General features: G+C 35.3%; 1 protein-coding gene and 1 long non-coding RNA gene across 3 annotated transcripts in view; one reads left to right on the forward strand and one right to left on the reverse strand.

Moving 5' to 3' along the window:
* Window positions 1-2,581, reverse strand: part of LOC128877790 (uncharacterized) — an 8,807-nt gene extending 6,226 nt beyond the window's left edge. The window contains exon 1 of the long non-coding RNA XR_008457303.1: window positions 2,441-2,581. This is a non-coding gene — a long non-coding RNA (uncharacterized LOC128877790). The remainder of the gene's footprint in view (window positions 1-2,440) is intronic.
* LOC128877787 (phenoloxidase-activating factor 2) lies at window positions 1,682-11,812 on the forward strand. 2 transcript variants are annotated; one of them, XM_054125309.1, is made up of 6 exons: window positions 1,682-1,842; window positions 6,074-6,490; window positions 7,342-7,644; window positions 8,487-8,755; window positions 9,849-10,012; window positions 10,851-11,812. In XM_054125309.1, the coding sequence occupies exons 2-6, from the start codon at window positions 6,090-6,092 to the stop codon at window positions 11,046-11,048; spliced, it is 1,335 nt and encodes a 444-aa protein (XP_053981284.1). In that variant the 5' UTR covers window positions 1,682-1,842; window positions 6,074-6,089; the 3' UTR covers window positions 11,049-11,812. The 2 variants fall into 2 exon arrangements, with proteins under 2 accessions (XP_053981284.1, XP_053981285.1); XM_054125310.1 differs by having other exon boundaries at window positions 6,074-6,448.
* Window positions 11,813-12,549: the final 737 nt, after the last annotated feature.

Raw genomic sequence — 12,549 nt, forward strand, 5'->3', positions numbered from 1 at the left:
GAATAATATATATATATTATTCAATTTAGTTTCATGCGTACCGTACGATCATTATTATTATATATATATTATTCAATTTAGTTTCATGTAAAATATTTTTGCATTTAATTGAAAAAAATCTTTTTAAGATCAGTTATTTACCCCATCGCGATAGAAATAGTTATAAATGAATGTCGGGTAGGTTTAGTGTTAAAATTCAAAACGTAATTGTATTGCTAATTACTGATTTCTCGAATCATAAATGTGGAATATTACGAAAGTAATGACTGCCCTATGTGTCACGTGGTTCCCATAATTTTCTGGTTAAATTGGCGGAGATATTTCGTGACGTCACTTAAAAATGGAACTCTCTTTATTCCACGAAAGCTTGCAGGAAGTCTGTATCGAAGCCATGGCCGTGGTGTGCACGGGGAAATACCACCTTGCTCACGTCAGCGAGAAGTCCAGATCATGAGCAACCAAATTATTGTATACCAATCATGGTAAAAAAGATTCAGGTGAAAATGAGCGTTACAGTTTGAGCGTTGATAGAAGTATTAGGGATGAGACATGTAATATTTGCGATCATTTGCATTTCTTACGAACGTTACAACATTACCTAATGACCATTTTGAATGCAGCCAGTGTAATAAGTAGACTGCGGATTTTTATGCAAAATAATATCTTCGCGAACGTGCCTACAAAAATTGAACCTAAATAGGAATTTATTTTATTTTGCAAATATTATAACATGAACTTTGTTATCAATCTTTTTTATCTTCTTACATAGTGCTGGCATTTTGTAGTTTCTTACACATTCAAATTTCCTATAAATGCATAAAGATGCGCAGACTAGTAATAACTATTCGCACAGAAACCAATTCAAAATAAAACTTCATGTATTCATTTTATTAATAAATTTTAGGGGAAGAAATAATTGACCAACATTTTTTAACTACATATTTTTGGAATAGAATTTGCATAAATTAAAGTTTTAAATTAACTTTTAATGTTAGCCACTCATTATCTTTCCTTATTAATTTTATTTTAAATTAGTTGCTATACGAATACTTATTACTAGACTGCAGATATTCATGCATTTATAAGCAATTTGAATGTGCAAGAAACTATAAATTGCAAACAATATGCAAGAATATAAAAAAGATTGAAAGTAAAGTTCATGTTATAATATTTGGAGAACAAAATAAATTCCTATTTAGGTTCAATTTTTATAGGCAAAGATTTTATTTTGCATAAAGAAGAATTTTACTTATTGTTGTTATTCTAAAAGGTGACAGGTCTACTTTATAATTAGAATAATTGTAGGAGCATAATAATAATAAAAATAAGGGCCTAGTATTATTGTTGTTATTCTAAAAAATGACAGGTGTACTTTATAATTCAAATAAGTGTAGGAGCATAATAATAAGCAAAATAGGGGCCTAGAATTATTGTTGTTATTCTAAAAGATGACAGGTCTACTTTATAATTCAAATAATTGTAGGAGCATAATAATAAGCAAAATTCGGGCCCAGAATTAATTTCAATATCTGACATAGAGACCGATAATTTTCATTATTACTGGTCTCGATTTCTCGACGCCTGCGACCTTTGAAAAACCCAGTGCTCATACGCATCTCGTACAGAGCACATCGCGAAGAGCTAAGGTGACGCGTACGTGTGTTGTGTTGATGCTGAATCAAGGAATTGTGAAAATCAAGTGGGGGAATTCTCATAAATGCTTGGAGCTCGACTTCTGTGTGTGTAAACGAACATATCGCGAATCCACTGGCCAACGCGACGCAATCGCGAGTTGTTCCTTGGCGAGAGAACTCGTAGTTCGTTATCTGGGATCAGTTCTTGGTGAGTGATATACAATTTTTCACATTTTCGGAAAGCATCTGGGTAAATCGATACCAATGAGTTCGTAATCGAATTTGAAAATCGAGTCGAGGATCGAAGAAATCGTGAAATTCGGTAATTTTTATGTTTTAATGACTGTATTGTTGTGAGTTTGTGACAGAGGTGAGCAGTGATTAATTAGTTAATTAGTAATTTGTAATCTCTCGATGATTTTTCATAGTTTATAAATGTTCGGTGATCAGGTATATTTTTCCTCGCGTATTCGATACATTTTATAGTATCGCAAATATATTAATAAGAACCATTCTTTTATGAACTAACTGTAATACAGAGAATCCTTTCTCTAACAAATAACATGTATAGTGACCTATGGTCAGATTAAATGGTCCTTAGCATATCGACACACCACTAATATTAATATAAATTTGCCCCAAGACATCCTTATTTATTTAAAAAAATTACATTTCGTAAATTTGAGCATACAATCAGTTTTATTTAAAATTCAACTCCCTCCAATCAAATTATGTATCACCGTATGAACGTTTGTCATAAGTTTGTTATTCCTGAATTAAAACAGGTCTGAATCCGTTTGAATTACCTTTCGAATCGTTTACGGGAATCACTGTAACGGAATCCGGCGATATTCCGTGCACGTGTTCGTGACTTTCAGCGAGCAGTTCGTTTGAAACGTGTTGATGCCACTGGCGATCGCGTCGACCAGTTCTCAGTAAAGGTCAGTGTCAACTCTACACTATCGAGTATTTTTCGATTCTGTAGAGATGTTAGAACGTCGCGATACGCTTATGCAACTCGTGCCACGAGAAAAGCATACGCAGACGGAAATTTCGCTGAATTTGAATGACGTCTGACAGGTGCGAAACTAACAGGAAATTAATGCAGAGACAAGCATAATTTCAATCGTCATAACATCAATGCACAGCGAATTGTTCGTTCCCCTTCGAAGTGGAGAACTCGAGGCTTCCTTTTTCGATAATTTTTGTTTTTCAATCATTTTCTTCGTTTGATTTTCTAAATTTCAGAACCCGTCAAAAATGAAAAGTAATTTTATTTTAAGCGATTAGCTTCAGGCTCCCATAAATTTGGATCCACTGTTATATTTAGCTTTTCGATAAGACGTTGAATAGTATTATCGTTGTTTTTATTTTTCTACTCCGCGAGATAACGCTTAATCGTAATTACAGAGATCAATTCGAACGAGGAAAACTGTTCGTTTACATTAGTAATGGCCATCCACGATCGACATCGAACTAAGCGTATTACGAGGAAAACTTTTCATGGAACTCGAGAAGTTTTCTTAATTCGCGCGATTATAGACTCTTGCGTTACCATCTCGAAACTCGTCGGACGAGTTCTCCGGCGGGAAAAAAATATTTTGGACACTTAAATATTGAGTTTTAAATTTTAAATCGAAGACGTTGCATGTGAGTTAAAAATAAATTCTAGAAAGGAAGATAATAATTTTGAACGATAAAATAGTCGACGCGAGACGAAGACAAGAAGGAATTTCAATCAAATGTTTATTGTTTCTCCATGTTGTACTTATCTTTTCCTTTCGACTTGTATCAGCACTTCTATGCGTCACGACGCAGTTTTTTTCTTTCTTTCACGCTCCCTCCAATTGCAAGAAATCTCGGAAATTCCAAACAGGAAAACACTCATTATCGACTCCAGCCATAGCTATTTCGAACACCTCCTGTTCTCGTTCGAACACTCGTGACAGGGTATAAACAAGGCATAGTTCACAGCCAGTTCATGCTTGAGCGCTTGTCTTTTTTTACGTGATAGAGTAAACTGAACAATGGTGGACGAAAGCGTTGGCACAATTTTTAAAATACAGATACTTTTAACTACGAAAAGAATCGAGCTAGAGTTCAATAACAAGAGAAATAAATTTTCTTTTCATTGATCATTTCAAGTTTTATCACGTTATACGAAATAATTAGATTCCATCTCTGTTATTATTATTAGACTGCAGATTTTATGCATTTACGATACAAGCTAATATAGTGAATACATGGACATAATCAAAAGATACGTGTAGTTATGCGAAACGAAATAATATTATTATGTTAATTATATTAATATATAAAATATATTCAACACACATTATACAATCAATGTAATAAGTATTCGTACAGAAACCAATTCAAAATAAAACTTCATGTATTTATTTTATTAATAAATTTTAGGGGAAGAAAATAAAAAGTAAATTAAAGTTTTAAATTAATTTTTAATGTTAGCCTCCCATTTCTTTTCTTATTAATTACATTTTAAATTAGTTGCTGTACGAATACTTATTACACTGACTGTATGTATCTTTCGTATATTTTCCATATTACTGTACACCATAAGTGCATAAAACCTACGATCTAATTATTCTTAATATAATGAATGAATACAATGAATACAATGAATGGAAAAAAAGGTAAAATCTATATTTATACCATAGTATTTTTATTTTTAATTCGATTTGAAACGTTTTAAGTAACAAGTCGAGTATGAATTTATTCTGAAATGTACATTTTCTTTAAGGAAAATGTGGGACAGTTTTGAATCTACGTAAATTAAATTCACCAAAGAGTTGAATTCCCTTTTGACACGGTGGATATTATTTGAATACCCCAGCTGGGTACCGTCAGATGTACTTTGCACATTTTACGACCACTGTGCATTTTTTCCAGCACTTTAACGACATGACGTCCCATGCTATCCGACGAGTCCCGAACGCAGCTTCTTTGAAAAAGTTGATTGCCTTGAAGCACTTCAGAATTCTTGGTTACGTTTTTTTTCAAGGCGCTTGGTGACCTCGGAACTTCGGGGTATAGCAAATTCGTCGCGTGTATCGTTACCTCAGAACACTGTCAAAGTATCTTCATTTTTTCCCTCTCAAATTATTTATTATAATAATAAAAAGAAACATTAGCACGGTAGATGTATACCAATATAGTAGATCGTAGATATTGATTGTTTGTTTCATTTGTTGAGTCGAAGCGTCATGCTCTTCGAGGAAAATGTGATGTCGACAATCGCGTTTTATTTGTCATGTCTTGGTTGTTTCAATTAGAACCAAGGATAACTTCCAACTTTATTCGTAGTAGAAAATAATTGTATATTTTGAGAGTTAATTACAACGACTTTAATTTCTAGAAATCACTCGAAAAATTAATCGTCCGATAAAAGAGTTTCTTTTATTTTTCTTTTAAATCATGTGCCTTGAAGAGTTAATATACACTACTAACGATGATTTATTTAAATATTTGTTCGAGACTTCGACGTGCTAGTAGCGATACGCATCGTTACTAACGAGTACGTTATTAGATTGATCCCATCGCTAATTATGGCTGGTGTTCTCCTGAACAAGATTTTTCTCCGAATGATAATCATTTATCAGTTATATCGAGACACTCGACAACAGTGTTTATTCGCATAATTATCACTCTGTTCTCCAGTCTCTAATTAAGACAAATTTCCGTGTTTACCTGTTCGCCTATTCCGAGGACTCGTTAATATTCGAGACCTTGAATGCGTAGAAAACATTATCATAAAATTAGAAGCATAATCCTCGTTTATGTCGTTAAATCCAAGTAAGATCGAGAGATTCGAGGCTGCCCGCGGCTAAATTTTTGTAATACACGGGGATCCACGCGTAATTCATTTTATCCACGAGTTCGTGATGCCATCGTTATTAATAAACAGGTGGAAATAAAATTGTGAGACAGTCTGATGGTTTCCCACGAATTCTTACACGCAAAGCTTTTTGATTACTATTAAGAAGTATAGAAGAAGAATTATTATTCTTGAAAAATGGATACACAAAGTACAACGAAAAAGTAATATCTAGTGTATAACTAAGAAAAGCAAATTCTACATTAGTATACATTGATCCAGACTGATATTAATTTCTACATATATTTGGAATATCAAAAGCTATGTATATCAAGCTTGGGATATCAAAAGCATATCAAAGCTATGTATATCAAGCTTGGGATATCAAAAGCATATCAAAGCTATGTATATCAAGCTTGGTATTTCAAAAGCTATGTATGTATATCAAGCTTGGTATTTCAAAAGCTATGTATGTATATCAAGCTTAGTATATCAAAAGCTATGTATATTAAAGTTGTGTATCTCAAAGCTATGTATATCAAAGCTATTAATTGATATCCCTATGTATCTACTGGAATTAACAACCTTATATCTTTGTTTTAAGATCCTTAGACACCGCAATGTGGAGAGCACTGTTATCACTGGCCGTGGCCAGTTACGCTCTGGTTCAGGCAGCTCCCCAGAACAAGGACAACTTGGACAGTCTCATATCGAATGTGTTTGGACAACCTACACCCTCAACAGAGGCCACCATCACCGATCGAAACTCCAGTGGCAATTTGGATACTTTGATAGACGGCGTGTTTGGCCCTGCACCAACGCCTCAGAGCAACCTAGGTACCCAGGGCTCGACACCAACCACCTTCTTGGGCACGCAGAACACGCCCAAGCCTCTGCCCAATGACTGCGAATGCGTGCCCTACTATCAGTGCAACAACGGGACCATTTTGGATAACGGGGTTGGGCTGATTGATCTCAGGTCCGGTTTTGATGACTATCTCCCTGACATTCACAACGATGAGTGAGTTTTCCAAAGACGTGGCCTGTAACACAGGATCAGTGTTGGGCAAAATTGTACAGTTCACAGTTTTCTATATATTTATATTTACAGTTATATATATATTCATATATATATATGAATATAATTATATATATAAATATATATATAATATATGTTTATATTTATATTTACAGTTTTCTATAGACTCCTAAATTACCTCTGACGACTAAACTTATCATAGATTAGTCGAAGAGAATTTAGTCTATGAAATGCCCAACTCTGCAGGGCTTGAAATTGCCTCTGGTGCACGGTCTGGAATTTTTGTTCACTGTAATTTCAAGCATGCCTGCTTGAAGATTGGTTTCCAAATCACGGTAACACCTTCGATTATCTCGATTGGCGTGGATCCTCCGACCGTTCTTAAAGGACACATCAAAATTACGTTTGCATGAATAATCCATTATAATAGCATATCCATTACTCGTGGTTTCTTTTTATTCACCTTTTGCGTTGAGATTGTGAACGTCGCATGAGCCTGTCTTTGGATACTTTCTCTTCACGTACTCGTTTCTTTGAATAAATTGTACATATTTTGTTTCCTTCTCTTGTGTGTTTATACGTGCAAGTGTATATCTACACTTTGATTCTGCATTGTTTCTCCCAAGTCTTATGCAAGAGGGGAGAATACGATTAAAAGTTCATTTGCATAGTCTTTTTAAAACAGATGTGAAGTAAACACTAGCTAATCGTGCCAGCACTTAACAATATTTTTGCATGATACCAAAACTGTACGAGCACTGTAAAAATTGCATCGAACGAATATGATTCCACGGCATTAAAATTAATCTGGATTATTAATTTTTACGATACAGAGCCTTTGGTCCTTGCGAGAACTACCTGGACGTCTGCTGCAAACCCCCAGACAGGAAAAATGAAACCACTCCTTCACCGCCATTAGTGAGAAACGGTTGCGGACGACGAAATCCTCAGGGTGTTGGTTTCAGAATCACCGGCGACAACAACAACGAGGCCCAATTCGGCGAGTTTCCTTGGATGGTGGCGATCCTTAAGGAAGAAACAATCGGCGCGAACGATCAGAAATTGAACGTCTATCAATGCGGAGGTTCCTTGATTCACAGACAGGCAGTGCTAACAGCTGCTCACTGCGTGCAAGGGTCCGTTACTATGTTTATAGAAGAGATAAAATAATTAACCCTTTGCACTACGAGCAATTTTGCTATATGATATAAATTATACGATTTTCTTTAGAATTTTACATTTTTATTAACCAAACTATTGCTTAAGAATATTGATCTTATAACTAGACTGCGGATCTTTATGCATTTATAGGAAACTTGAATGTGCAAGATCCTACAAAATGCAAACAATATGCAAGAATATAAAAAAGATTGAAAGTAAAGTTCATGTTGTAATATTTGCAGAATGAAATAAATTCCTATTTAGGTTCAATTTTAGGAGGCACGTTCACGAAGATTTTATTTTGTATAAAGATCCGCAGTCTATTTATAACTAATTGAATTCGGATTCTCGCTTATTAAATCTTAATGATTAGTTGAGGCCACGAGAAGCAGAGTAGCCTATCTACATAATTATGGTAGTGATTTATAAAGAGAAATTGGAAGCTACGATTTTCATTTAATTATTTCCATGCTGTCATGTGTTAATGATTGAGGAAATTAAACATACGTCACTTTGGTTTTATGAAATATCCTATCAGTTATGCGCTTTAGACCATAACTCAATTTTTAAGAAATTGTTACTTGCGCCACTCTGGTTCTCAAGTCCTCAATTGTGGACAGTGATACTGGTCTTAGGAGTGCAAAGGAATAATAATTAAAATAGAATCGAGTGGGAAAATGAATAACAGTCTGTTTAAGATTGCACGATTACCATTTTATTTCTATACGTACATGTAAAATTCATTTCTCAATCGAGTGGTTTTAAATCGAGTACAAATGAGAAACATGTTAATGTAATGCTATGACTTTCCAAACAGGAAGAACCCATCAGAGTTGAGAATCCGTGCAGGCGAATGGGACACGCAAACCGTGCATGAGATATTCCCGCACCAGGATCGCAACGTGAAGCAAGTGATCGTTCACAACGAGTACTATCCTGGGGCTCTCTTCAACGACGTAGCCATCTTGATTTTATCGGAGCCGCTTACGTACGCGGAGAACGTCGATATCGTTTGTCTGCCTGAACGGAACGCTGTCTTCGACGGATCCCGATGCTTCGCTAGTGGCTGGGGCAAAGACATATTCGGTAAAGATAGTCATTTTGAACCCTTTGCATTGGAGAGGTGACTCTCAATCGCCATTAGGTTTCGCGCAGCAAATCTATCAGCAGTAATGTTTCTTTAGGTTTAATTTCTGTGGAACTCGAAGTGTCGATAAAATGATGGTGTGATAAAATAAAGGTGACCTGATTCTCGAATCTAGATAGCTTAGAATTCGTGGCAATAGAATGCTAAGAAAGCATCTCGAGTGCAAAGGATTAAAATGTGGAACTTCGTTTTTGGACCGTTCTAACAAAAAGCATGATTTAATTAACACATTGTTGACCGGCAATTTTTCACAGAAACGACTTCGTGTATTATTTCGTAATTGAATGTGAAATTAAAACAATCTAAATTCTATTTATATTTCATCAACACAATGAAATGAAATATTTTACATATATATCTCTTATATAACTATACAATTTTTCCATATCGCCCTGGGTTTCATAAATTGAAATAGTAAATAATGCAAGATTGCAATAATGCAAGTAAGATAATGCAAGAGCAAACATGAGTTTACTCGTGACCGGTGTACAATGTGTTAACAGTTGTTTTAGTCGAATAAATGAAAGGAAGATATTATTTCGTAATTGAATGTGAAATTAACACAATCAAAATTCTATTTATATTTCATCAACACAATGAAAAGAAATATTTTACATTCATATCTTCTACATAACTATACAATTTTTCCATATCGTCCTGAGTTTCATATATTGAAATAGATAATGCAAGTGCAAACATGAGTTTACTCGTGACTGTTCAACAATGTGTTAACAGAGATATTCTTATTTATTCTTATAAAGATATTCTTATTCCGTAAATGCTAGGAGCTGGTCCTATTTTCGCACAAACACTTGCACACGTGCGGTTTCCTATTTTCCTACGCTGCATTCTTTATGCTTTTTGAGGGATTCCTCTGCCATAGCTTCAGAAACAACAGAAACCTCATTAACACGGTTGACTCCGGTTACTCGAGGGTCGTTTACTGCTTGCTGGTCCTGACGACGCCCAATTATTCCAAACCCACTTGTATACTTCCCTGCAAGTGTCTGACGACAGTAATCATTGTTTCAGGTAAAGAGGGTCAGTACCAGGTAATCTTGAAGAAAGTGGAACTCCCGATCGTGCCACGCAACACGTGTGAGGACAGTTTGCGGAAGACGAGATTAGGAAAATACTTCAAACTCCACGCGAGCTTCATATGCGCCGGCGGAGAGGCTGGAAAGGACACTTGCAAGGTAAAACTAAATCTTCTTTTAGTATTTGAATGCCTATAATAATTTGTTTCAAACGCTAGCCATAATTCAAGAACCGAAATGTTAATATTGGACGCCAAACTCTACATCTATTTTATTATATAAATTAATCTCTAATTTCCTCAATCATTAACACATGACAGCATGGAAATAATTAAATGAAAATCGTAGCTTCCAATTTCTCTTTATAAATCACTACCATAATTATGTAGATAGGCTACTCTGGTTCTCGTGGCCTCAACTAATCATTAAGTTTTAATAAGCGAGTGTCCGATTTCAATTAGTTATATGCGGATTATAGACTGCGGATCTTTATGCAAAATAAAATCTTCGCGAACGTGCCTACAAAAATTGAATCTAAATAGGAATTTATTTCATTCTGTAAATATTGTACCATGAACTTTACTTTCAATCTTTTTTATATTCTCGCATATTGTTTGCATTTTGTAGTTTCTTGCACATTCAAGTTTCCTATAAATGCATAAAGATCCACAGACTAGTAATAACTATTCGCATAGAAACCAATTCAAAGTAAAACTTCATGTATTCATTTTATTAATAAATTTTAGGGGAAGAAATAATTAACCAACATTTTTTAACTACATATTTTTAGAATAGAATTTGCGCGAATTAAAGTTTTAAATTAACTTTTAATGTTAGCCACTCATTTCTTTTCTTATTAATTTTATTTTAAATTAGTTGCTGTACGAAATGCATAAAAATCCGCAGTCTAGTTATTTCTTCTATTCTTCCATGAATCCTTGCACTTCCAAGAAAATTTGTCCAGGCGTAAAATAAATACGCGTGTTTCTTTTTACAGGGTGACGGAGGAAGTCCGCTCGTGTGTCCGAGCAGAAACGATCCCAGCAAGTACGTGCAAGCAGGTATCGTCGCATGGGGAATCGGTTGCGGCGAAGACGGCACTCCAGGTGTCTATTCCAACATTCCATTTTTACGCGATTGGATCGACGAGCAGATGGCTTTCAACAATTTGGACAACACCGTTTACATCCCTTGAACCTGACAATAAACTGACTCGTTTCATAAGTCTCTTTCATAAATAAAGATCGCCACCCTCTATCACCGACTATCATGCCTAACAACATTTTTTTTTAATATTGTAACGAACTGATGAAAATAAACATAGACGAGAGTGTTGAGCTCACAATAAAATATTACTACGTCGGAAAAAGAAAGAAAGAATAATTTTAGGATTACCTTGGCTGGTTCGTTTAGCAGACAGGCCTTTTCTGGACGCTAAAAACTCTGACAAAAGGCTGGTTAAAAGGTACGAGCCAACAGCTGAGACGAACTCTTGAGTTAAACGGTAATGGTCATAAAACTAAATTCGGTCGTAGCGGAAGAACAGTAACGTTCGCGCATGTGTTTAGCAAATGAAGTGCTTTTTATGGCTGTGCCGTTCGAGTAACGTTCTCCAGACACCGTGCAGAAACGGTACCCGTTATTGTGTTTTAAACCATTTATTTGAAAGGGTCGCGCGATTGCCTCTTGGGAGCTTATTGCAAAGAAACGTCAATCGAGTTTATTCACACGTGCCAGAGACACGCCTGTGTTTTATTCTTTTACAGAGATAAAACTTCCACTTTCTGTTAGCTAGTTTACTTTCCTTGAATATTATTTTCTTAAGTATAGTATCTTGACATCTACATTCAGCTAATCAAATATTAGAATACGAATGCGTAGACAGTCGAAACTCTTAAATTGATAATTATTGTCTTGTGATATTTCAACGGAATAATAAATAATTCATGTTGGATCGTTCATGTATTCATTATTAGTACGTACTTCTCCTATTGTTCAACAAATTATGAAGTATTTTGTGTTGCAATATACGTATATATATATTCATCAAAATCACGTTTATAAGGTGGATTTCATTCATGATACTATTTTAAAATTTATGTTCGTTCTCACCTATAATCAGAATCATCTACGGCGAAACACTCAAGTCTGTAGCGAAATCTTTACTAATCGAGAACGCTAGATGGCAGCATACGTAGGTAAACCTTAGCGTTCTTACCATGCAGGTCCCCATGCATGACCACTGGAGCGTGATGGTGAGCAACAGAGGATAAGACTGAAAGTGGAGAGTGACTTTAACCACTGCAGAGTGACAGTGATCACTCCGTATCACAACCTAATACTTCCTGACACCTCCTGACACCTCATAACACTTCCTAATAACTCTAATAAGAACTCCTAACACCTCCTACATCTTCTAAAATTTCCTAACAGTCTTCTTACACCTCATAACACTTTCTAATATTCTCTAAAACTTCCTAACACTTCCTAACACTTCCGAACACCTTCGAACACGTCCGAACACCTTCTAAAACAACCTAATAACTTCTAATACTTCCCAATATTTCCTCCTATCACTTTCTAACATTTCCTCACACCTCCTCACACCTTCTAATACTTCCTCATACCTCCTATTACCTCCTATTACCTTCCAACACCTCCTCACAACTTCTACTATTTCCTCATATCTCTTAACA

Source organism: Hylaeus volcanicus, chromosome 6 (genome assembly GCF_026283585.1).
Source record: "Hylaeus volcanicus isolate JK05 chromosome 6, UHH_iyHylVolc1.0_haploid, whole genome shotgun sequence".
Classification (NCBI taxonomy): domain Eukaryota; kingdom Metazoa; phylum Arthropoda; class Insecta; order Hymenoptera; family Colletidae; genus Hylaeus; species Hylaeus volcanicus.

What these genes read in the sequence shown, in the direction of transcription:
- LOC128877787 (XM_054125309.1), top strand. Translation starts at nt 6,090, where the DNA reads ATGTGGAGAGCACTGTTATCACTGGCCGTGGCCAGTTACGCTCTGGTT. An exon ending in CCTGACATTCACAACGATGA is followed by an intron (nt 6,491 to 7,341) that starts GTGAGTTTTCCA and finishes TTTACGATACAG; the next exon opens with AGCCTTTGGTCCTTGCGAGA. An exon ending in CTGGAAAGGACACTTGCAAG is followed by an intron (nt 10,013 to 10,850) that starts GTAAAACTAAAT and finishes TTCTTTTTACAG; the next exon opens with GGTGACGGAGGAAGTCCGCT.